This window comes from Conger conger, chromosome 14 (genome assembly GCF_963514075.1).
Source record: "Conger conger chromosome 14, fConCon1.1, whole genome shotgun sequence".
Classification (NCBI taxonomy): Eukaryota; Metazoa; Chordata; class Actinopteri; order Anguilliformes; family Congridae; genus Conger; species Conger conger.
The window spans coordinates 39,175,003-39,201,760 of NC_083773.1; the positions used below are offsets into that span (position 1 = coordinate 39,175,003).

Here is a 26,758-nt window from a genome sequence, read left to right on the forward strand (position 1 = left end):
GTGCGTGTGCGTGTGATTGTGCGTGCATGTGTGTGTATGCGTGTGTGTGTGTGTGTGCGTGCGTGTGTGTGTATGTGTGTGTGTGCGTGTCCTCACCTCCAGGTCATTGAAGAACAGGCGCGAGTCAGCCAGGTTAAAGATCATCTCCTCCATCCACAGGCCCAGAGACACGGCCTTAGCAGAATCCTGAATGGAGGAAACAGACGCAGCCGGATAAGCACTCCCATAATGCAACATGTTTTTTTTACCATTCGCTGACAATTTGGGAATTAATCAGACACCTTTTCGAACAGCTCAAGATTAATTACAGAAACAGGTTAATCAGCCCGATAAGCACTCTGATTATATAACTGCCAGTCACCCCCGCGCGACTCTAGTCAAATAAAACCGATGAGATTTGGAGACAGATGTCACTGCCTGCAGGGCTTCGCTCGAGAGTGGAAAAAGACCAGCGCAGGGCAGACGGGCGCGACGGGCGCTAATGTAAATCTCTTAATGCGCAGAGCCGGCTCTGGAGCCGCTGTGGTTAGCGATTAGCGATTAGCCGCGGCAGGTAGCTGGGGAGGTTGCATTTTTTGGCAGCCAGTCAAGGCGTCGGAGTCAGCCAGAGGTGAGTGTCAGATTAGCGCTGCGGGGTTGACAACCTGCATCCCCTCCTATCGACGAACAGAACGGAGTCATTGTGAGGGCGGGGGGGGGCGGGCGTGATGCAGGAGTGAAGCGGGGGAGGGTTGGTTTTAATTGGGATAATTACCCGCAATCTCCTGCCAAAGAGAGACACCCTTCTTGCTGGGGCCGGAGCATTCAATAAAAGAGGCTTAGGCTAGTCTCCCAGGACGGGACGCAAAGCTCTCCACTCCCTTTTCACTCTTAAAGGGGATTATTATTTCTCTGGCCACAGGACCGTTAATGAAAAGGGCCCGCAGACAAAATGGCCGCAGGAGTGGAGAGAAACTGTTACTCCACGATGAATTAGGTACCGTTCGTCTTCTAACGAGGAGCAAAAAACTAACTTCAGTAGGACTTTGACGGGGTCGGCTATTCGCCGGCGATAGAAACAATAGCCTGATGGAGTCTCAGCCTTATTTTCAGTCCGAGGGTCAAAGGTCACTTTGGCCACGGCAAAACCCTTGCGGACTGCGACAAGGCCCTGGCGGTATTGTGATGGGAAGGCGGTGGAGGCTTCCACATCAGACGTGCATTGGGGAGAAAAGGGGAAAAAAAAAGATCCTGTTTCTTTAAGGACAGAAACCTGAACTAAAACAAACAGAGCTCCTTGTCTGGCGGTCAACGGCAACGTCGCATGGTAAATTAAAGGCAGCCCTGCCCGTTTTTTAGCCCTGAAGCCTTTTCACATAAATAATCAAACAGTGAACTGTTTTGCTAATATTTTTCATTATCGGCTTGTGTTTTCCTACGCGAATGATTTTCGCGTGTCAGAGGTTCGATGTCAGAGCATGTCGGATCGAAGCTCCCGGGTTCAGAAGGGGAACCTTGTGGGAGGGGGGGGCGGTATTTGGCACATCAGCGAATGTCATCCACCCCCACACCCCCGCCTCCCCCCCTCCCAAGCCAAAAAGAAAAAGAAACAACAGGCCGCGTACATGGCCTTGCGCTGTTTCCCGAACATACATTTGCGTCGCGTCAAACCAGCAAGGGATCGTGGGAATTCAAAACATTTTTCGAGGCCAAGAAAAAGAAACGGGGCTATTGTTCTCTCGTCAGTCGGGGCGAACATTGCATAAGGGGTTTGTCGGCTGTCAATCAAAAATACACGGTGGGGAGGACAAATAACTAACTGCTAATCCTCGTGGGGTCAAAGGCAGGGGGTTTCAGCAACAAATCGGCAAAAAAAACACAATATTTCCATGTGCAATCCACCACTTATGTAAAAGTCCACAGCCGTAAAAACTGTTATCATTCAGTTTAACGATTATTTGGTTGAATGAAAAAGTATTCAAAACAGAAAATAAACCCTGCAGGAAAAAAAGCTAGGTTTTGAAACAGCACGTTGACCAGTTCAGACCAGCTCCCAGCTCAAAGTGATTTAGCTGGTTGACCAATTAAGACCAGCTCCCAGCTTGACATGGTTTAACTAGCTCAAGCTATGTTCTGAAACAGCTCAGCTCAAACTAACCTACAAGCTAACCGCTTAGCCATGCTGGTTGACCAGCTCATACCCGGTTAGACCAGCTTTATGACCAGCTTGGCCAGCTCAATTTTCAAGCTGGTCAAGCTGGTGTAGCTGGATTTTACAGCAGGGAAACACAAAATCCACACTCAGACTCAGGCAGAGTAACTTGTGGAAGAGGCTTGTGATGTGTTGGGGTGTGAGGGAAGAGGACATGGGGAAACCCGGCAGGAGAAGGGGCACTGTACCTTGCCAAATCTTGTGGCGAACGTCCCTGTGAGCAAAGAGTGGAAGATGATGATGGTCTCATCCAGGTCCCACACAAAGACCCGCTGCAGGGGAGACACACGCACATCCGTTAGCCTGTTAGCTTGTTGTGCAGCACTGTCTCTCTGTGTTAGCCTAGTGCAGCGCTGGGGGTCTGTGTTAGCATGGTGCAGCTCTGTGTGTCTGTGTTAACCTAGTGCAGCTCTGTGTGTCTATGTTAGCCAAGTGCAGCACTGTCTCTCTGTGTTAGCCTAGTGCAGCTCTGTGTGTCTGTGTTAGCCTAGTGTAGCTCTGTGTGTTGATGTTAGCCTTGCACACGGCTCTGTCTCTCTGTGTTTGCCTTGCGGTTTGTCTGCGTTAGCCTGCTCCTCCGTGTCTGCTACCTTACCACGTAATGCTGTCTCTCTGTCTCTGTCTCTGCTGGCTCATTAGGCTACTGTAATAATAGCCTACAGCTAGCCCAACATGCAGTGCCATTTATATGATATATAGCAAAACCTCTCTCACACTTTGGAGAGAGAACTCGGTTTTAGCGTTGGAGCAAAGTGATTTATCAAACTGTCCCCTCTGGCAAATTCCTGTGAGGTGTTTATCTGCTGCCACATCTCGGCACTCCTTTATTTATGATCCCTCTCCATTTGCAATCCTGCCAAAAGCTGGCACAATCATTTATGAGGTCATGAGTGGCTGCCTGTCTTGCGTGCTCTGCCACAAGACCAATTTACCTGAGCTATGCGTCTGGAGTCTACGAGAACATACATAAGATGAGACAAACACAAAGTGGGCTTAGTTGGATGTAGCAAGCATTCATAAATCAGCAAGTCTCCACTGATGTGGTACTGGCTTACCGTGTCCAACTGAAAACCTTTCCTGATGTTTACTTGTTGCAGAAGACTGAGATATATTAATATATGGGATGACGATGATAAGGCTGGCGACAGATATATTTTTGGAGAACAGCGTGTCTAGGCACTGTGAAAGTGAGTCCTCGCGCAGCGCTTCATGATTGGACGAGAGAGTCCACGCGGGGACAGTGCGTCGCGGTCTCACCTCGATGTCGGAGTCGAGCGGAGGGGCAGGGTCGCTGGTTCTCTTCCGCCCCCTCAGCTTAGCGTCAGAGCCTCGCCGAGCCGGACCCCCCTCCTGCTCTTTACCCGGGGTGGGGGGGCTGGGGGGAAGGTGATACTCTCCTAAAACACACACACACACACACACACACAAACAATCTGATGAGCGTGCGTGTAACCAACCATTAAAAACAAGGCTCATGAAATTTGTTAAATGAAAAGCTTCCCTGCTCAAAAAAACCCCAGCTCAAGCTATGTTTTGAAACAAGCTTTATGACCAGCTTGGCCATGCTGGTTGGCCAGCTCATATCCAGCTAGACCAGCTTTATGACCAGCTCAATTGTCAAGCTGGGTTTACAGCAGGGTTCTGCCCTTACCTGAGTGTGACTCTGGGCTGTGATTGGTCACCACGGGGGCGTGTTCTGGGTGCTGATAGGGTACGGCGCTGGTGATGGCGGAGGGGCTGACGTTGCTGGCTGTGAGGTAAGGGTTGTTGTAGTGGGAGCTGTAGTACGGGGAGTACTGGGTTTGGCTGTAGGCCGAGTATGCAGAGAAATCCTGAGGAGAGGGAGGAGACGCATGAATACACAGAGGCTGAGCTGAGCTCTCAGCAGTGAGAGGCCTTACTCTAAATCCATAAATAATCTGTATGCTGTGTTACGAATTATATTAATCTCAATTATACATGTATGGGACACAGACCTGGGTAAAATACGTGATTGTTTTGGATTGTCTGGTGCAACTGAACCAACCAAAAGGACCAGAAGGCGGGGTTCGCACTTTTTGAGAGTATTTCATAGGTTCCAATACACCGGACAAGCTCCGTAAAGCCTACAAAAGTATTTGAATCCAAACAAATTAAATATTTGACCCAGGTCTGATATGGCATACATAAAGGCATCAGATAAGGAGTACAATTATTCCTTATATGTAGACTCACCTGCTGGGAGGGGCTAAATGGTGTAGAACTACTGATTCCATTGGCTCCCTGGAAAATACCTGATGAAATTCCACTTCCTGGAAAGGAAAGAGAACCGAGTTTAAGAGTGTATCCAATGGCAATGGCTCCACTGTTAGGCTTAAAGAAACAGGCAGTGCAGCACGGTGGTTAGAGAACTCGGCTTGTAACAGTGAGGTTGCAGCTTTGATTGGGCTACAGCCATTGTGCCCTTGAGCAAGGCTCTGTTGTTTAAAGTTCATTGTATTTCAAATACCAGATAACTAGCCAGATAACTGCACTGAGTAATGCCCCCAAACCTGGAACGTGGTCTGAAGTAAAAAAGCTGTTCCTGTTCTGAAGCAAAAACTTTTTGCTGCTCTGGAGAAAAGCATCTCCTAAATTTCAACCAATTTCTACACTGTAAAAATGTAATGGCAGCAAATTACTGCAAAATGTAAAGTACATCTTTTACGGTGAATAAGTATATACATCATTTCTTTACAAACTGTAGGGGTGTAATTACAGTAACAATCTGTAAAATCATGGCCGTAAGTGGCCTGCTTGTCTACACTGTAAAAAACAACAACTAACTTTTACAATAACTCACAGGCAGCTGAGTTGCCAGTAAAGTACTGTTATTTCACAGCATTTTTTTCCCAGTTTATGCCATCCATTTTAAACACACACAACATTTTTGTTCTGAAGTCTCACAGCTAATCGCTGGAGGAAGGGCTACGCCGCCCCCCCCCCCCCCCCCCCCCCCCCCCTGCCTGCCCCAGTGACCGGGGGCTGATTTACGGCCGAAACGGTACAGGTGTGCGCCCCCGCTGTGGTGGAATCCGTCACTGTTGTCCGAGGCACAGCGGGAACGCCTTCCACCAGGGCCTCGTCCTTCAGACCGCTCGCCAGTTACCTCTGAGCAAAGGACCCGTCACAGAAACTACCAAACGCCAGTCCTCCACCACAGAATAAGAGCTCTCCCCTGCAAACGCGCCATTTTATCAACATTGTGACTCCTTTCCCGTCCTGTGCTGTGGACCCACAGCAGCTTGGGAGAATATGCGTGGCCCCCTGTCCCTCATTTCAGCCCCAAACCAGGCTAAAGCCAGACTTAACCGAGGCTAAAGTGCCATTACACACCACTTACTTTAAATTTGTTTAAAATCGTCAATATTTTGTAGTTGTATATCCCACGGTGATTAAGATTTTCTGAAAAACATTTTATTTAAGTGTTTTTGCAATGATATTTAATGGGTGTTAACTTTATTTTAAACTTTATTTAACTTTCGTTATATTCTATAATGATCTCCATAACATTTCATTTTACAGAGGTGTTCACACCACAATATTTCACATTGGCATTCATACAGCAAGATGACACATTACAGTGGGACTATTATTGTGAGATCTTACAGTAGTCCTTCATAAGATGATAAATTGCCATTTATAAGCTGTAATTTTAAAGCAGCATGTATACCACGTATTACTTCACATTAACAGTGATGTTCAAAAGGTAGTATGCTGCTGTGTTTCTTGGCTACTGAAACTTCTCTGCAGAAAACTGTGAGCCAGGCGGCCCTCCTTGCGTAACCCCGGCGTCACCTTTGCCCTGCCGGTAACTCCTGTGTACCCCTGGGGGTGCGCGTCCTCCCCCCCCAATCCCCCAGTCTCCCGACCCGCCACAGACTGCCAGCACGGTGCCCCTTAACCCCCCAGCCATGGCAGAACAGGGCCAATTTCACGGCGCTTTGAAAAGCGTAAAGACGAATGGGCGTGGCAATCTGTGGGCGCCACAGGGCTGGGGAATGTGGAGAGCTGCTGTATGACGCACACACACACACACACACATACACCCACACACACACACATTTAATATCACACACATGCACACACACACACACACACTCTCACACACACACACACACACACTCACACACACACACACACACACACACACATTTAATATCACACACATACACACTCTCACACACACACACACACACACATACACACACATTTAATATCACACACACACACACACGCACACACACATTTAATATCACACACATGCACACACACACACACACACAGACACACTCTCACACACACACACACTCACACATACACACACACACACACACACATTTAATATCACACACTCACACTCACACACACATTTAATATCACACACACACTCTCACACAAACACATTTAATATCACACACACACACACTCTTACTCACACACATATTTACTATGACACACTAAATCACACACACACATTAAATATCACACACACATCTACTCTCACACGCACATTTAATATCTCACACACACTCTCACTCACACACATTTAATATCACACACACACACTTTCACTCTCTCACACACACACACACACACACACACACACTTGCACTCTCTCACGCACACACACACACACACACTGAAACCCTCTCTCTCACACACTGCTGTGCTCTGCTGGCTGCTGTGTTGTCCTAGCGGGCGGGGGACAGGGTCTGACCCCGGGGGGGGAGTGAGGGCTGGCTGACGCCAGGCCTCCAGACCGCAGCTAATGGGGAGCAGGTGGGGGTGCAGGGAGAGGACAGGACAGCCCCCTACAGCCACCTGTAAACACCAGGGGCTAGAGAGAGAGAGAGGGATGGGGGAGAGAAGGAGGGAGCGGCAGAGAGATAGAGAGATAGGTGGTGTGTCAGAGGGAATAGGCCCACGGAGGATGGGCATCCCCCTATAGCCAGGTTCCTTCCAGAGATTTCTTTACACTGTTCGGTTTTTCTCACAGTTTGTTCACCTCATATGCTATTTGGGGGCTTAGCTTCTGTTACTCTGTAAAGCGTCTTCTGTGAAGAACGTGATACGTGTGAAATTGAATTTAATCGAAAATGAAGCGGTCGGAGGGGGGAGACGAGCTGACCGTGTGTGGAGTAGCTGTACAGGGCCTGGCTCGGTGGGGGGCTCCCGAAATTCGAGGCGTAGCCGAGCAGACTGTTCTGTCCTGGCGAGTGGCTCAAGCTGTCCTCTGTCTTAATGTCTGTAGTGAGAGACAAAGAGAGAGAGAGAGAGAGAAAGAGAGAGAAAAAGGAATGCAACAAAGATGTTTACAATCTCCACAACAATGACACAGCTTAAGCACACAGTTAACTGTTGTCAGGTTATTGTAATGTTGACAAAGCCTATAGCCATGGAGACAACATGGACACAAGAGCTGTGGTGTTTTACTCACTGTAAGAGGACATGCTGTAGCCCTGTGAATGGTGTGCGTACGGTCCGTAGGGTCCTGCAGGTTGGATAGCCGGACTGTACTGCGTTTGACCGTACGCCGCCATGGCAATGCCGGCACCAGCAAATCTGAGAACAACAATTGTGAATCCGTGTTTTAAGCACTTTCATTACACAACTTTGTTGAATACTCGATCCTGATTGGTCACTTCAGGCATTCTGTGGTCACATAGTAATGTACAATGGCCGCTGCTATGGCTAACGGACAACTTTTGTTTAGAATTATTGTTGTATCACTCTGCAGAAAGAAGAGCCATTGTCACTTTAAGAAAAGCAATAACTCTGCTGTCACAAAATCCATGTGGCTACACCAGTGTGGCCTTTCGTGAACATATGTAGCTAATAGCCAATAGCTGATTGTGTTACGTATTACTTACGCTAGCATATTCAGTTATCTAGCTACATATAAAGTCGTACAAAGTCATACAAAGATTTACAATGATAAAGTGGTCTCTGAATTGGTCATTATTTCGCGATAGCCGACGGCCTCGTGGTGGATTATCCCCTACTTCATTCACTCTCTTACGAGTTTTCTCTTATGCTCCAGAGTCAAAGGAGCATAAGAGAACACATCACACATCATCTCTCCGATTAAAGCAGAGGTAGAGTTGGTGTAAATGTTTGGCAACCGACAGTAGTGGAAGAAAATATTGCTACAGAGACAGAATCAGGAAGCCACGTCTTACCGAGAAATTTAGGGAAGGGGGTAGAGGGCAGAGCCTAATGTGAAGACCAGGAAATCACCTGGAAAAAACAGAAACAGGTTTGAGAATACAACCTTTATATTAATAATCTCTGCTTTGTAATCTATAAATATTATCTCTTCATTTTGTCATGCTACTAAGCTTAAGCAATGGGGAAATAAAGATTTTTGCCGCTTTCAGTTCCTCCTCTGCCCCATTTTTATAGAGAAAAACAAAAAAAACATTTGACACTCAGAGGCATTAATCCAGACTCACCTACCTGCGAAGCGAGGTTGGGCTTTCTTCTGGCACTGTCACTCAATTTGCCTTCAGCTTACCTGTGAAAATGATGTATTAGGGAATAATCAGCATAACTATGCTGATGAATGAGGCTGTCACAGCGACCGACCTGAGGCTGAATCGCTTGGAACAATGCAGAGGCAGCGGGGGCGGGGGTGGAGCGATTATGGTGTTTGTAAAGTCGAGCAGTGATTGGGGTTGAGGAGAGGGTAAGGGCACACAGATTCTTAAAAGACAGCTTAAGCCCCAGCACTGGACGGAGGTTTACATTAGGCCGCTCTTTAACAGCCGTTTACTGTTCGTCAAAACCCGTCCGGCGACATGCCTTCCTGGCGCTTTTCTCGACAGAATAACACCATGTCCTACTTTACCCTCCCAGCCCAGCGTTAGCGAAGCACACGGGTCGCAGAATGTGCCAGGGGCCAGTGAAAGAGTCGCAAAGCACACATGCTAACCGCTTTTAGCCAGAGAAACTGCAGTTCCCGTCAGCAAAATATTACGATAACGTGCCGCTGCATCCTTTGCTTCACTGAGATTCTCAGTGAAGCGAATCTCTCGCCCGCCACTGCTTTCTTTTTACCAACCCGAGTACCCTAAATAGTCTGTCGGCTTCATTCTTCAACAGTGCGCAGAGTGAGGGGATTAGCCGTGCTTGTAAAACTATTCCCACAGCACTGGGGGAAGCGTAGCCGTGGACGCGTGTGACAACGCAAAAGCCGAGCCGACGCTAAAAATGCGGAGAAGTACACTATTCATGGATACCTCCTTCAAACACTATATGTATACTGTATGAGACTATACTGGATTTGGCGAAAGCAATAACACCTCGAAAAGACAACGCACATGCCTGAACACCCCAAAAAACACACACAGTACATAACGCACAGCCTCCAAAACTACCTCACAGTACAAAACATCCTTATGGAAACATCATATATATCAATATCAATTTCTCAGGAGGGGAGAAATTGGAGGAGAGAGGAGAGAGGAGAGGAGAGGAGACTGACCTGGAGGCCACTGGGGGCCAGGCAGGGCGTGCTGGTTGCCAAAACTCTCTCCTCAGATCGTACAGGGCTGGGGGTGTCTGTGTGTCCGCGCTGTCCGACCACCACAACTAGCATCTCCTTAGACCTGGTGGCAGAAAGTGGGAGAGAGTGAGTGAGTGAAAGAGGGGGAAAGAGAGTGGAGAAAGAGAGAGAGAGTGAATGAGGGAGGGAAAAAGAACGGGGAGATGGAGAGGAAGGAAGTCGGAGTCGCGGGGTCAATGTCGACAGACGTCATTACGGCACAGGAAGCTGCTTCTGGTGTGAACCAGGAATGTGCTCCGCTGGATTACTCAGCAAAGTAGGGTCACCATCCCGGCCATAATCACGCAGACTCAGTGCTATCCTGGTCCCAATAACACACAGACCCAGTGCCATCCTGGTCCCAATAACACACAGACCCAGTGGTAAATGGTTGGAATTTATATAGCGCCTTTATCCAAACCGCTGTACAATTGATGCTTCTCATTCACCCATTCATACACACACACACTGAACCGGCAACCCTCCGACTGCCAGACGACTGCTCTTACTGCCTGAGCCATGTCGCCATGCCATCCCAATAACACACAGCCTTTGTAGTCTTAGTGGTACTATGTATTTTGCCTCGATATATTTTAAGATGGGCAACTCCCTGTTTAAAAACATTAGCGAAACAGTTAATAGACCAGCAGGTTTTGAATCTTTTTATCGAACAGGGTGAAGCGTTCAGCCACACGTCCATTTCGACGTGAATTCGTAACAGAAGCTGCCGCAGTTTTTTTTCAAGCCACCACACCCCTGACCCCCACTCCCCCCTGGACCCCCTGAGGGGTGCGCACTGTTTTAGGATCACAGGGCGTCACTCTGCTCCCCCCCCTCCCTCAGGGTAGCTCAGCCTGGCCAGGCCAAACACTGCAGCCTGAACTGTGGCCTCCAAACTGACGGGAGACTGACAGTGACGGAGGGAAAACATGAGGAATGGGGGCCGGAGGACAGAAAGCTAACAACAACAGAGAGGAACGGAGAGGGGGGGGGGGTGTCACGTGAATTCAGAGAAAAAGAAAGGAAAGAACGGACAGATGCTACCGCTTTTCTCTTCTAATGGAAGACTCAATCCACAGCTATCTTATCTCGGGGACCTCTCAAGGTACAAAGGTGTGAACTCGGAACTCGTAAATGGCAGGATCACGTACTCCAAAAGCAGACCCCGAAACAAGATCTCTTTCTTTACTCAACAAAGATGCTTTTAGAAAGACACAGGGCGTATTTTGATGACGGGGTTGATGTGGCGGCCTGCTCAGGTTGTCGAGTGCTCCGAGCGGGCATCGGAGAAGCAGAGCCACGAGTCACTTTTCAACAATTTAGATTTCACTCTAAATAGTAGCACTGCTAAAATAACGCACAGCTAAAACAACGCGTAGCATGCCCACGCTAATGAGTGCATGCTAACGGGCACAAACACGGTGCAGACAGGCTCTTAGTCACGATGGCCAGAGGGGAGTATATCACTTTATTTTCTGAACGAGGCACGGACAGAGAGAGGGGGGTGTGCGGAAGTGCACGGGGGCCCCCCGAGGTGCCAAAATAAGCTCCGTTTCTGTCGAAAACATATTTGTTGAAGATGTTTTTGAGCAGCGGAGCGGATGGTCACAGCCAGGGAGCCCAGACCCCAGGGAGGGGGGTTCATCCGCACGGCGTCACAGCCACGGCAGGTCCTACGGCCCCAAATCTCACGCCGAGAGACGCCTGTCACAGCGCCCCGCGGCTGTCCACCCCAACCGTCACCGGTATCTACGGCGACCTCGGGACTCACTTAGGGCAAAAAGTTCAAAAAGTGTTCAGTTGGAGATGGACATTGTGTTGAGAGTTCAGCTTTATCGAGTCGATGTGAAAATGCGTGGGATGCTTACCGAACACGTTTCTCACAGACCTGTCTTGGGAACACTCTCACAAGCAAAGGTACAGTGGAGGTACATTTTTGTTCTCCAAGGAACAATTTCACAAAATGTTCCCTGAAAGTAAAATAATGCTCTTTCTGGTACTAATAAGTGCCTTTTACAAGCAATAAAGGTACAAATGAGGTTTATTGCTGGTTTGGGGTACCATGTACATGCAGGCACGTTTCATAGGTTATTTTCTGAGTTTGCACTTGTTTGACTCGATAGCCTGGGGAAGGCAGTATTGCCCTGGCCTCCTCAGACGAAGCAACAGCAGGCCCGGTGGAACACAGGGCTCAGTGGAACAAAGAGAGCGGGGGTGGGATGGGGCGGGAGGCGCACGGAAAACCGCGCTGGAACATCCCCGTCAGGCTCCGACTTCCTCCGCCCTCTAGCCCCGGGCTCCGCGCTTCCTGCCGGGTCGCGGCCGGAGAGCGAGGGATCATGGGAAACGGGTGGCGGCGCGGCGGTGGGCCGCAGCCCCGCTCCAGATAAAACAAACCCCCCGCAACGACCGGGCCCGGCCGAGACTCCTCCCTCACCTGAGCGTCGTTCGCTTCGACTGTTTCTCTGTTCATACCGCGGGTATCACGTTCCCAGCGTACATAATGCTCGTGGAAGTCCTGGTCCCATTGGGTGAGTAGCCTACTCCAAATGATTTACATGGAAACATCAATCGCTCCGAATCATGGAGCTAGTCAGGAAAAAAGTAGATGCCTGGCATTCAGCAGCTGCTGCTCTTCAGTTTTTATTATGATTACAGGGGTTTGATTGTTTGTTCTTTTGACTATGTTCCGTGGCCCAGTGGCCCAGTGTAATGAACATTTTATAAAAAACATTTGATCAAAAAATAATGCTTGAGAGTTAGGTTTCATAAACACCAAAAAAACAACTGCCTGAAAAACATGTAATTGGTATCTTAAAATAAATTAAGGTCTCAAATGAATACATGATTGTAAGAGAGAAAATTCAGGCACATATGAAATAAGCTGTTCTCACACAGTCGTCACTGACCATGTGACCATGCACAGGACCATGTGACTCGGGTTGGAGTCACGTGACGGGAAGGGGAACAGGAAATGAAGCAGGTGATGGATGCCGTCACGGCAACCGCGACACGCACGCGCGTCAGCGGTGCATCATGGGACAGAGTAGCAGCTGGGATGGAAGTGAGGTGACAGGGGGTCTCGGAGGGCCGCCATATGGACGCTGGCCCACCTGCTGTGTTCCGCGGGCGAGCTTGTGTCTGCCGCACTGCCTGGGGGGCGAGCACACTGCCGCACATGTCCCCTCTGTCTCCCTACAGCCCCCACCCCCAAACAAAGACCCTCTGTGTTTCAAGCCTTCTGTCCCTAACCTGTAACCCCCGCCCCCCTTCTCCCCTCTCGCCCGCCCGCCCCCGCAGCGGCTCCGGAGCTGGACCCCAGCCAGGAGAGCGCCGGGCGGAGACGCGCCGCCGAGATACGATCGGAACCTTCCGGAAGAGCCGCGACAGCGCTGACAGGCGCCCCGAGCGAGGAGCGGCGTAAATCACCCCGCGCCGGCGGCGTGGGGAACGTGCGGCCGCCGCGCTCCTCTCAGCGCGGGCCTCCCTGCGCCACAGGCCTGGAGACGCTACGCTCCTTCGCCAGGACCCGACACGCCGGACGGTCACGCCGGGTCGGGACACGTTTCCCACTCCTTTTCCCGGGCGAGCGTCGCTGGTTAAGGAGCGGGTCGATCTTTCGCTGTCTATCGCGAGGGGGACCGATGCGTAAGAGTGACTGAGCTGGCCCGGACAGCCCCTTCCTGTGGGGAGTGACTGACTAAAGTGGGACTGACTGTGGCAAGGACACAGTGCTGGCATTGTGCAGTAGACGGGTTTCCCCCAGTGCGTACGGTACCGCGCGCGGGGTCTGAGCCTTCGCCCCGGCTCCGTGACCTCTCCACCCCGCCCGCCGTAAATAAGACGCGCCCGTCCTCAGCGGCAGCAGATGTTGGCAGCGATTAGGGCCCGTTAATGGGCTCCTGAGATGATTTATCCCCTCGGATTACTTCACGGCGCTGGGATTTCATTAATGAGGGGCTTCCCCCGGCCCGCACTCCACACCCCCATCCCCTCTGCCCGCCCGCGAACCGCCGAGCCCTGAGGACAGGGCCGGGTCCTCGGCCCGAGGGGGGAGGGAGCTCTGGGGGAGGGAGCTCTGGGGGAGGGAGCTGGAGAGGCTGTGAGGCAGACAGACAGCCCTGTGGTGACCTAACGCAGAGGCTGAGAGCTAACGCACAACCCGCTGCCGTCCCCACACAGCGTTATTAATGTCAACAGGTGAGGCTAACCGCAGCGCTAACCGCGGCGCTAAACAGCCATGCAGCAGATGCTAGCGCTGCGTCGAAGCTGCTACGTCTCAGCGGGAACTTGGCCTGATTCGGTTGGCATCGAAACGACTACTGCTAGGTCGCAATTCCGAAACAAAAAGGGGACACACACACGACCCCCATCACCACCCACAGCGCTGCCCCCCCTCACCTTCCTCCCCCCCTCACACAGTGAAACTTTAGCCGGGACGCACGCCGGAGCTTCTTTTCCACTCCACGGGCTCAGAACAAGGAGGGCGCTCTCAGGAGCAGGGGAGGCCTCATCGCCGGCCTTCTTTCAGGGGCCCTCCCCCCCCCCTCCCCTCCGCTTCCTTATCTGCCCCTAATGCCACCCGCCCACCCACGGCCCGGCCCGCCCCGCCCTCAGGGGGGGGTTGGGGAGGGGGGCAGCTGGCGGACCTCCCCTGCGTGGGGGCAGGTGGGGACGGACGGTCGAGCGAAGCCAGGTCAGGAGCGGTCCGGTCCCAGGTGGAACATCGGGGCGCTCCCACTGAACGGGGGCACGGACCTGTACCTTTACTGTTCGTTAAACACAGACTACCAACCTACACTGCGCCCCGGCCTGACGCAAGGTTTCACCGAGGAACCCTGCCAGACTTCACCTCCTGAGACCCAGGAGAAGGACTCTACATTACTTTAACATACTACAACTGTCTTGGATGACAAAAACATGTTGCAGCGAAAGTATATATTTTATTTCATTTCAATTGAATGCCCCTTATGATTGAGATAGGTACTATATAGAACTCGGGGAAGCTGAAACCTAATGTCCTTGTTTGAGGACACAGGGTCTCGGGAGGTTAAAACCAGCCTGTCAAACTGTCCATGTCATGTCATGATACACAGTGGTTGAAGCTCGAAGCTGTACTATAGTGAAGTATTTTTCACACTCTCTTCAGACCAGTAAAGTAGCTAATAGACTAGTAAAGCAGCAGGATGAGGGTAAAAGCTCAAATATATATATATATATATTTTTAGTTTTCATTAAATTATTTAGCAACAAAACTGCATTACTCTCCACGCCTCCAGAATGCGCAGGATGCCAACTGTCACCAACAGTCACTACTGTACATCAGCGTTGATTTGAATACAGTGTGCTTCTCCATAAATCGAATACTGCTGAAGTGACAGAATATGCAAACTAACGCCCAGGAAAATGCTGTCAATTTATTCCCTTTTATTACCTTAATGAGTATGTGTGTGTGTGTGTGTGTGTGTAATGAGTATGTGTGTGTATATGAGTGTGCGTAATGAGTATGTGTGTGTATGTGAGTGAGTGTGTACGTGAGCATGTGTAATTGAGTATGTGTGAGTGTGTGTGTATATGAGAGTGTGTAATTGAGTGTGTGTGAGTGTGTATGTGTGTATATCAGAGTGTGTAATTGTGTGTGTGTGTGTGTGTGAGTGTGTATGTGCGTATATGAGAGTGTGTAATTGAGTGTTTTTGAATGTGTATGTGTGTATGTGTAATTGAGTGTATGAGTGTATGTGCGTGTATGCGTAATTGAGTGTGTGTGAGTGCGTATGTGTACATGTGTAATGGAGTGTGTGTGTGTGTGTATGCGTAATTGAGTGTGTGTGTGTATGCGTAATTGAGTGTGTGTGAGTGCGTATGTGTATATGTGCAATGGAGTGTGTGTGTGTGTGTATGTGTAATTGAGTATGTGTGTGTGTGTGTATGCGTAATTGAGTGTGTGTGAGTGCGTATGTGTATATGTGTAATGGAGTGTGTGTGTGTGTATGTGTAATTGAGTGTGTGTGTGTGTGTGTGTGTATGCGTAATTGAGTGTGTGTGTGGCAGCAGAGAGTGGCAGCCAGGGAGCCAGCTGTTGTCTGCTGTTAAGAGGAGCTGACAGACATTGGGTTGGGGGGGTGGGCCGGCTCTGCGGTGAGAGTTCTGTGGGGGGTGTTGGATCGCCTCAGGCCCCCCAGTGTGCTCCCAGGGGAGGGAGGGGAACAGGGGAGTGTTTCTGCGGTGTCCCCGTGGTGAAGCCAGGGAGAACGGCCACCCTGCGACCGGGGGGCCTCAGACTAAAACCCGGCCCTGTCCATTCTCAATGTCCACAGCACCTTGTTCAGCCTGATGCTAACAGCGCTAACAGCGCTAACGACCCGGACAATCACCCTTTTGTTCCCACTCTGAACAGCTTACCGCCTACCTGCTTCACTTTATTATCCCTCTGCTTTTTAAATTAAGTAGAGGAGATACACTGAAGGATCACTGCTTCGGCTGTCGCTGCTCGCTAGCTTGCGTCCATAGATTAGCCGAGCTTTCAGCAGGATTACCCCTTTGCAGGTCAATGTTTCTGATGGACAAAAATAATACATTTGTGGAATATTTCTATAACAGTAAAGATCTTTTTTTTTTGTTCAGCTGATTCGGCAGATAATATTTTGCAAAAGACAATCCATTCTAACCCAATATAAACAAAAACTAAGCAGTAAATTCCAGGTTAGTTCTTCAGAAGTCGGTCGATTACGATAAACCCCATGCACACGCCATTCCGGTTAGGCGGAGAACACACAGTTTGCTACGAGATCACAGCCAGCTTACCGGCTCTGTTGCTGCAGTTCATGCCCTTGTGTGCGGGAAGCCTTTCACAAAAACAACAGTTGTTTTGCAAATCTACCGTGATCCCACAACAAACCACCGTACGCGAGGGTGTCAGAGAGCGTTGATTTAAACCACACACTGTCAACTCGCAGACAAAGGTCCCATTCACTAAGTGATGACATAGCTCCACGGTTATTAGCCAAATTACTTCAATGCTCTTTCTGTACTTCTGTAAATCAGACTTAGAGCACCCTTAAACACAGAACAACAATGATCATATTTTTCAAAGGCTGTCTATACAAATTTTTTTGAATGGGGTTTCTGTCAGTTTACTGCCAAAGGCAGTCAGCCGGGCCTTTTGGCAGCACTTCTCCTGTTTGTGTCGAATGCTTTGCCTTGCTCTAGAAGAGCATAGTTAACAGGCCCATTCGATAACAGGTACATTTATGTGCTTCAACTGGCCTGATTTACAAAGATACTGCTTGTATATGTGCTACAAGGTGAAAAGCAACAGCTCATTTAAAATTCAGAAATATCTTCTTTAAAAATGAATTTCAAGCATTTTTAAGCAAAAGCTGTTTCCCCCCTTCCGTTCTTAAATTTCGAATCAGAAACGGTGCCTCCAGTCAAAGCATTACCACCTGCACTTCTAGTCCTGAATTTTAAATTCAGAAATATCTTCTTAAAACATAGTTAAAGCATTTTTAAGCATAAGCTATTTCCCCCTTTTGTTCTTAAATTTCCAATGAGAAACGGCGCCTCCAGTCAAAGCGTTGCCACCTGCACTTCCAGCTCTGCATCTGCAGCGCCAAGAGCTGCCAACCGTCTGAGGAGAGGTGTACGTGTCTCATTGGAGACAAAATGGCAGTCGGTTCGCGGTCCGCCGGCCTGTCATTCGGGGGCACTTAATGCAGCGGTAACCTGAGGAACCCAGCCAGACTTAAAAGCAGCATGCCGTGCGGTCCGCGTCACGCACTAAAACACGGTGGCTGAAGCTCAGACCCGTACTATAGTCCCCAGCCGTCCCCAATCTCCATTTACAGTCTACTCGGGGTGCCCTTCGGTGCATTTTGGACACAATATTCAGACCGAGATTAGTAAAGTAGCAGGAATATGCTCAAACATTTTTCTTTTTAGTTTTCAGAAAATTCTTTTGACATTCTAAAACTATTTTCACAACTAAATGGACACTGAAAATGTATTTGCGTCCCTTTTATCATTGCAACATTTATTGCAGTGTTATGTTGAATCTTATTTGCAAATTGGGACCATCATGTGCACTGTAAGAACAATACATAGATCTGCCAAATGCCACAGTATGTTTTGAGATACTGTAATATCCACGATTTTATTCACTATTTGCATGTATGCTTAATGTTAATGAGTTAAGACTTCTGAAAGATGCTATAGTGTACAGCTCTGTGAAAGATGCTATACTGTACAGCTTTGTGAAAGATACTATACTGTACAGCTTTGTGAAAGATGCTACACTGTACTGTGTAGCTGTTCTACACTATTCTATACAGTATAGCTTTCTGAAAGAAAACAGTAAACAGTAACAGTAAAGATTCTATACTGTATAGCTAAAATGATTCCCAGCTTACTTACAAGGATTTTTGAGAATAAGGACTACAAATACCTTGTGTCTGAAGACTAGGAAGTATTTGATTAACAAATAAGAGTACACAATTTATCCACTGGAGGAGGAAGACCACCTCCTGTTCAAGTTCCTCCTTTTCAAATTTCTGAACTAAATTGTTACACGACACATTTGGTTCCCCCTCAGCCTGCTTTTGTTTCTGTATTTTTTTATCAAGACAAAATGGCGGCACTTTGACTTTCTGTCTCACAATGACGTTTATAGAAGGATGGCACAATGGGGAGAGCAGTAAATACACTGGACCACAGGCAGGCCGTGGAGAGTAATGCAGGGAACATCCTTTCACACGGCCCCGGATGACGAGGAAAAATCATTTTTCCACTTCATTTTCACTGCGCCGCTACAGTAGCAAGTGTGAGTTCCCTGTCGTTCCACCAACTCACTGATTCTCCCCGAGCTTTAATAGTGGCTAGCCATGTCACAGAAACTGTAAGTTGGGTGACTTACAAACACAAGCAAGTTTGTTTTTCCAGGACGAACACAATTTTAGCAATTTGCCATGGTGGTCAATGAACTACCCAACTGTCTGTGCATTAAAAAAAACTGTTGTGGTTAACTGTGAATAACATTTAGGGACTGATTAGACTCAGTTTTAAGCATTCGGACACTGATAACAACTATAGCAGGTTTCCTGATAAAAAGAATGTCTAATGGCTTGCATTGTTCTGTGTTTGTGGGAGGACATACTACAAAACACAAACAGAACTACACATACAGTAGAGAAGTGTGCAATGATTAGATCCCAATTTTACTTCTCTCTGAATTCATTAGAATCTTTATTTATTGTTTTTCCTATGATCTTTGGACATTATTCAAACCCACTTCAAAAACCTGAAACTCCCATGTGTAATATTGTGTTTGGTGGTATGCGGACAATTCTGGAAATGACGTTTCTACTGGTAAAAACTGGCCAAAAGAGAGAAAGAGAGACCAAGAGAGAGAAAAACAAAGACTCAAATACAGAGGAGCCATTAAGATAGGACCGACAGATTACAATATATTAGCATAAAAACTATTGTTGGGTTAAGACTACAATGCCATAACATATTTTCTCAATTTCTTGAAAGATGAGAGAAAAGCGTCTATGTAAATATAAATCCCTCAGCCTCATAACCACATATTATTTCCTCATAAAATACAGTACTCTGTCAAGCTAAATATTCAATGTGGTGGAACTGTGGCTAATCACAAGTGAAACCTGCAAGAGACCAAATCCTGGTCTCTTCCTCTAGCATGAAGAGTCCAAAGGGGTTCTTAAAAGATGAGCAGAATATATTTGTGATGAATAACTCCATACTAGGGTTGATTGAGTTGGTACAAAGAGAGAAACACAGTGGCTACATTATGTGTGGAGATGACTGATTTGGCCAAAATATGACCAGAATATTTCTTTTTATGAGCAACCACAACTCTTAAACCCTTTTCAATCACTTTGAATTGGACACGATCTCACCGGCGAAACAGAGGGGTTAAGGTACATGGTGGGATAATGTATTTCCTTGAGATAAACTCAGGATGAACGGTGTTTCCTATAAAAATATTTATCATTCCAGAAACCTTGAGCTACAGAGGACTCGGGAATGAATTTATGTTTTCTTAGGAGGGGGCGCCTCAATACAGGAAGGGGAATTCTCCCCGCATGCCGGTCCCCTGTCCGGCACCCGAGATTCTTATTCACTGCTTATTAAACGCAGTAATAGGAAGCACGGAGGAGGGAGGTAAGGAGAAGAAAAATAGCCCAGGAATGGGGCCTGGTGTGTGGACTCAAACCACCACCCCTGCTTCTGCAAGGGCTACTTTCATTAAGTCGCGGGACAAATGCTGAGGAAAGTATATCGATAGGGCCTTTCTTTCTGTTTGCTTTCTGTTTGCTTTCTGTTCACAATTTATTTGGCCAAAACATGAGCGCATAACAAGCTCAAACTTCCATGAGGAGTGTATGGATTTTTCATTGTGTCACATTCATTAGTGAATGAACGATTACCCTTGTAGATTAAAACACTGAAAGGACCTTTCTCCATTTACTCCACTGCTCTCTCTCTCTCTCTCTGCCCAATGCAGCAATATAACCATTTCTTCGACATATTTTTAAATTGAATTTACAATTGATATTAGGCATCCCTGTGACAGAATTACTGTCCGACTGGTACACACACTTCAATTCAGCACTTGAAAGTCGAATAGGGACCATATATTTTACTGTTCATTTAACACTGAACATTTTAAAATGTATTGGAACAAATGCAACAAAATGTCATTCTGTGAACAGAATTCCAAGTAAACAGGAACATTTACAAGATATGTATGTACCTGTAGATCAGGACTGTCTTCGTTTCATAATTCCAGAGAAAAGCTACCACATCAGTCAGCGCCACACCTGATTAGAGTTGCTAGCTCATTTAGATGACTGCATATCTCCACAAAGCCATTCTAACCCAGACATATCACATTCCAGGAAACAAACAAACAAGAATTTTTTTTAAATGGCAGTGACATATCGTACGTTGATTTCAGGAAGCAATGAATCAACATTTTTAGCCAACTCGCGGGGGACGACGTGCCGTTCGTTCTTTGCGGTCTGAAGTTGATGAATGAACTGTGTTGGAAAGGGGATTTTTTTGTTTTTGTTTTTAGATGAAAGACAGAAAGGGCCCTTGAGAAACATGAAAAGCCTTCTTTGAAGCATGTTTCACGTGTCTCCCTGAAATATCATAATTAGTTACTCTGTCTCTAATAGCGCAGCGCACCGTGAGGTCAGTGCGTAACCTACAGCACTTTAGGGAGACAGACATGAGGACTTCACTGCCACGGCTAAGAACAAAGGGCTTCAGCCTCCATCACCTGCTTCTGTCGGAGCTCACGCGTACAAGCTCCCGTCACTCAGACACACGCAGGGCACCCACAAAGTGTTGAATCAACTCTTACAGAGGACGTTTTACTCCGACACACTCAATACTTACAGAATAGGGCTTATAAAAACTCCGAAGAGTTGAGTATGTATTCTCTCTCTCTCTCTCTCTCTCTCTCTCTCTCTCTCTCTCTCTCTCTCTCTCTCTCTCTCTCTCTCTCTCTCTCTCTCTCTTTTAAAATATATCATAAATACATTTTGATAAAGTTTAAAAAAAATTTTTTTTTAAGAAACCAGGGATGTCAGAGATAAAACAAGGAGTAAACATGTGGAATTAAATAAGCCAGGAAACTGGAGATTAACATGAGTGGGCATTAAAATATAGAAAGCATGAGAGACAATAACTTTTCCGTTTACAGGCAGCTAATTCCACCACTAAATAGCAGTGAGTAATGTATTTCAAAGGAAATAAATGTAACATATTTTAAATGTATTTTACTATAGGCCTCAAATTTAGTTGGTAAAGTGCTGAGTGAATTGTATATAATATACTGTATCAATAGCAAATGACACAATAGCACAATTACACGGTTCACTTCAAATTTTAGATATCACCACCCCTCAGTTAAACTAAAGTTTCTTACAACAGCTTTAACCAGTATAATATTAATTCTAATGTAGGTGCCACCGTCTGTTGCATAAATTATACCACAGAAGTAACAAATTTTTGTGAAACTATGCTCTTGGCCTTACAGTACCTTGTCAGCGACAGACCCTGCTACGTTTTTATTTCATACATTTATTGTGCCTATGTAAATCCATAGCAAGCATTTAAACGTTGATATGTATTTTATTTTTCAATTTTAAGAAGATGTATCTGTTTTATAAATGATTAAATTACGTAGACAAAACTAAACATTGCGCTGGAAAAACAAATATAATTCACTGATGTGACTGCTGTTTTAAAGACGTAACTAACCCTAAAAACAATGACATGACGCTATATACGAAGATTTAAATTTGAATGATTAATTGTAGCCTATCAGTTGCTGAACATACAAATTTATTCTAACAGCGTTTTTAGACGATATTAATATATTTTCTTGGCATTTCATTCAGATGATTAAGAGATTAATTGACACTTTGCGCTGATTTAGGCAACTAACGAGATACAATGCAATCTTGTAATTATAGACATCGCGCGTTACAGTATAAGATATTCCAATAGAAAGATTAACTATAAATTACTATTACATGTTCGCGAAAAAGTCTAAAACAAGGAAATATTCTAATCGTGCGTATTAAAACAATTAAAACATTCTGAAAATCTATATTGTAGGCAAATAATATGTTAGATAACACTAACACATATCATCTGACGGCATTTCATAAAACCACCTTCGCAAAGATTTTTGATATATATTTCTGTTTGAATTGAAAAAATAAAAACCGAGTCGTCCGCATCCCCAGAATTATGCCGAATTCTTCTACTATTTCGACTGCAAAAAACGTAACTTAGACAACTTACCCTTCCTTGAGTAATAAAACAGAAATCCGCGTCTCTTCGTCAACCCCGGGGCCGTTCCATTTTGAAAATTTGATTCCGTTTGGAAGTCGTAGTCTGTACTGGTCCACAGTTGAAGGACTTACAGTATATGGGCCGCGCACTGCAAAACACTTCGCCTAGTTGCAGTCCTGATGTCCGTCACCGTTTCAGAATGTTTACAGCAGCGTTTGGTGCGGGAAACGGAGCATCCCGAGATTCACTTCGTATTCGCTGTTCTTTGGCAGTTTGCTTTACTGTCAAGTTCTCCCGATCACTTAACTTACGCCTAACTTAACGAGCATCTGTGGTGCCAACAGAAAAACCAGGTCTCGCTGAAGAGGTACTACTTGAGTACACACTCAAGAACATGTTATGATAAGCCACCAGCGGGGAAGTGATGCTAAATAAATTCCTCAAGTCCGGATCCACCTACTTTTTCGATGTCTTCGTGCCCTCCCTCTTATGTGCCCCTAAGCGCGTGCTTCTCTCTTCGAGGGGGTGGTGGAACAGGGAAGGGGGTGGGGGTATGTGGAGCTTCGGCAATGCCTTTAATTACGTTGAATGTTGTTAGTTTTTCCCTTTTCAATAGATTAAGGAAACAGTAGTACAATGCCGGGGCTCACTGGTCGCTTAATTCCCCGTGCTCTCTACCCACAAACAGTTTATGATCAAATCTCTTAGTCCACATATTTACCAAAAGGCGAGAAGCCTCGCCACGGGCTACGATCTGAAGGGCAATAGAGAAGCTGTTGACAAACGTTAGCACTTCAGAAAGGCGGATTAATGGAATGGACAATTAGGGCAGTTAAGATTGTTTTAAGGTTCCTCCCAACCTAAATGCGGATTTATTCAACGAGTGCGTTTTCCCCCAACAGATATAATTGAATTGAGGGGTGTCAGTAATTCCTTCTCTGCAATTCTTCATCTTTACCTTTGCTTCCATTTCTGTTATGCCTGCGATGTTATCCAGCATACACTGTAGCTATATCACGGCAGGATAGACACAGGATAGCGCTGCATAACATCGTACATAACATAATAACAGCCATTAAGAAATTGACCTCTGTTTATAAGAACATGTAACAGACTTTATGTTTACTTTATGTTTACTGTAAGTGAGCCAGTACAATATTACATTGAGGATTTAGTCACTCAGTCTTCCCCCTCTATTGCCAACATCTCTTCAACACATCATATTATATTTAATGATGAGTAGGCCACAATATTTTGTCAATTCATTCCAGATAAATGCAGTGCATGATCTTTTCAATGTTTTTTTTTGTTTGTTTGTTTGTTTGTTTTTGTGTGAAAAGACACAGTTGCTAATTCAGTTGTAGACTAAGCAATATATAAACAGTTTTGATGGTTTGGCCAAGTCTAGTAGTGCCAATGTACGCAAAGTTTTGTCTTCTATTTCTTAAGGCACAATGAGTGTATCGTCTTTAAATGTCACATAATCATTGGATGAAGCTCCTACAACATTGTTAGGTGTAAGGTGTAAAAGCAACATGTTTTAGTTATAACATCACAAAGCTACAATGATTTAATATTACACATGAGGTCTGTTTTACTATCTCAGTGTATTTATTTAAACATTTTATAGCTTCCCCTAAAAAAGGTTGTGTTAATATCCAACACAGTTCCTACTCCTGTGTTACACAATATATACAAAATAAAATGTATGTGTTACAAAAGGGAGACTTGTAACACAGACTGTGTTGAAAGTAACAGCAAACGTGTTGTCTCTAACTCGAAATGGAGTACATAGTGTGACATTTTAACACACCTCTTTTGAGAGGGTTTATGCTATCCAAAATAAATTTAATTAAATCTGACTTTCAAACTCTTTCAAACATGTAATTGCATGTAAATATTCACCCTTGGCAATTTGTCATTATGATTATCATAATTTCTATCATGTATTTACTTTTGTTCCAAACAGAGATTGCAACAACAGAGACAAGGAACAAAGAGGTGTCTATTCTCTAATGTCAGACTGGAGCAATGTCATTCCATAAATCATTACTATCAACACTGTCGGAATCAAAAAGCAAAGGGTGCCAAGCTATGAATCATGAACATTTACATTTAATATAAAGGAAAATTAATATATTTATTCCTGAATCATGACACTGTTACTGGCTTGTGCTTAAGAATTAGTACAGTAATTACTTCTTGCAGATAAAACACAAAATATATTGCTTTTAAAAGTAATTTTGACATTTTCATCTCAGGAACCATTTGTTGGATGGTCTGTAGGTGTTGATTGATGACGATAGGTATCGGTAAAAAGTCAGCAAAGAAACTACAAGCAACAACAGCAACAGCAGGCATTTTAAATAGCATGGTGGTTCTGATTCTGGTTCAGATTTGTCTCTGTGAGAGTCAGGATGTCACCTGAGACTTGTAGCCGTACCTGTGCCTGTGGATTCCGGAACAGGAAAAATGTTCCTGTTCTGTGCGGAATCAGTCACACGAACAAGAAACTTTAACCACCCCCTGCACATTTCTATTTTTTGAGCTACAGTCTGGGAAGGTTAAAGGGAGGTCACTGTATATTCACACCGCGAATGCTATTCAAATTAACTCCATCTCCATCGCCCAAGCAAAATCACATTTTATTTGTCTGATCATAAAAGTTTACAAGATGATCTCAATAGAAACGGTTTCAAAACGGTCGTAAATCGTCGGCCTCTCGGGAGTCTCGTTTTAATTATGAATTACATTTATTACTTCAGATATACTGCAACCGGGGCGCCCAAAACAAAACGGAGCAACGCGGTGAACTGAATGGCCGTGGAAAAGTCCCGTAATTTTATCTGTGAGCGGGTGAGGAAACGCGATCCTCCCGACCTGCCTGCTTGTGATTCATCCTCGGGGAGGCTGGGCAGGTCCCATTGTAACCCAGAAATGTGCCTTCGGAGAAATGAAGGCCTCTATTGTCTGGCTCCTCCCGTCGTCAACTCAGATCACGCAGCCTGCACAGGTAGCGGGGAAACGCTGGTGCTGAGCAGGCAGCGGGACGCACAGCTACGGCACAGGTGTGAGGTTCTCACAGGCGCTGCGCAGGTGTCAGGGATTCACTTATGCTGCAAAGGTAACAGAGATTAATTTGTGCTGCACAGGTATCAGAAAGTCACAGGTATCAGACTAAGTTGTACTGCACAAGTATCGCAGACTCATTTCATTTGGACAGCACAGGTATCTGAGATTAATTTTTGCTGCACAGGTAGCAGAGACTCACAGGTGTTTATTTCTCACTGTTGCTTCTGGTCAGGTTTATCATTAATGATTATATTTTTCATGACCAAAGTTAATGGATTTCAGGTGAATTGACACTCTCCTTTAATAAAAAAATAAAATAAAACAGAAATGTGTTAAATGCTTATCTTAACTCAGTGGTCCTCACTCCTGGTCCTGGAGAGCTATAGGAGGTTCTGGTTTTTGTTTTCGCCTTAGTATCAGCAACTAATTCAGACCCAAGAAATCAGGTGAGGTAAGTTAACTGCGTGATTAACTGCTTTAATTGATCACTTAAGTGCTGAATAACAACAAAAGCCAGCACACCCTGCAGCTATCTAGGATGTGGAGTGAGGACCACTGTCTTAATGATTTATGATTTAAAATCAGGCACACGGTGTTAACATGTACATCTGTGCAGTGTATCCTACATAATATAACATTTGCCGAAAAAAACACATATTCCTTAATGATATGTGAATACACAGGCCAGAGAACTGGGACACTGGATAAACGACCACATCTGCCGGAAATTATGAAGTTGTGGGCCTTTACACTGAAAGGAGGTCCACTATAGATCCTTATCAGTGTCTCCGCCATTTGTCAAAAAACGCCGAACGCCCCTCTGGCTCATAGCTCGGTCCCCAGAAAGCGTCCACATTCAGCCAGTCACTGGCTCTGTAAAGCCAGGGTGATGGCGCTTTACCCGCTACCCAGCAGCCCCCTGCCGCCGTGCCTCCCACGCAATGTCCCCCCATCTCGAACTGAGAGCTCCATATACTGTTCCCCTTGTCTGGGGGAATGTGGAAATGATTTCGTTAATTTTGGAAAGCAGAGGGCTCCCTTTGGTTCAATTTTCACCATCGCCATAAAGAACTGCCGTGGCGGGAATGGCCTCGCGCATC

At 46.1% G+C, this 26,758-nt stretch overlaps 1 protein-coding gene across 2 annotated transcripts in view; it reads right to left on the reverse strand.

The window, feature by feature from the left end:
• eya2 (EYA transcriptional coactivator and phosphatase 2) overlaps window positions 1-22,988 on the reverse strand; it is a 31,156-nt gene extending 8,168 nt beyond the window's left edge. The window contains exons 1-11 of one of the 2 annotated variants that reach the window (XM_061219541.1): window positions 22,596-22,988; window positions 9,696-9,819; window positions 8,669-8,726; window positions 8,392-8,449; window positions 7,650-7,774; window positions 7,341-7,457; window positions 4,406-4,482; window positions 3,843-4,023; window positions 3,449-3,588; window positions 2,380-2,463; window positions 97-186 (exon numbers count right to left, since the gene is read on the reverse strand). In XM_061219541.1, coding sequence (XP_061075525.1) covers window positions 97-186; window positions 2,380-2,463; window positions 3,449-3,588; window positions 3,843-4,023; window positions 4,406-4,482; window positions 7,341-7,457; window positions 7,650-7,752 — 792 coding nt within the window. In that variant the 5' untranslated portion in view covers window positions 7,753-7,774; window positions 8,392-8,449; window positions 8,669-8,726; window positions 9,696-9,819; window positions 22,596-22,988. Of the gene's footprint in view, window positions 1-96; window positions 187-2,379; window positions 2,464-3,448; window positions 3,589-3,842; window positions 4,024-4,405; window positions 4,483-7,340; window positions 7,458-7,649; window positions 7,775-8,391; window positions 8,450-8,664; window positions 8,727-9,695; window positions 9,820-22,595 lie in introns of both variants that reach the window. The other variant, XM_061219540.1, reaches the window with a different exon arrangement.
• Between the last annotated feature and the right edge of the window lie 3,770 nt (window positions 22,989-26,758).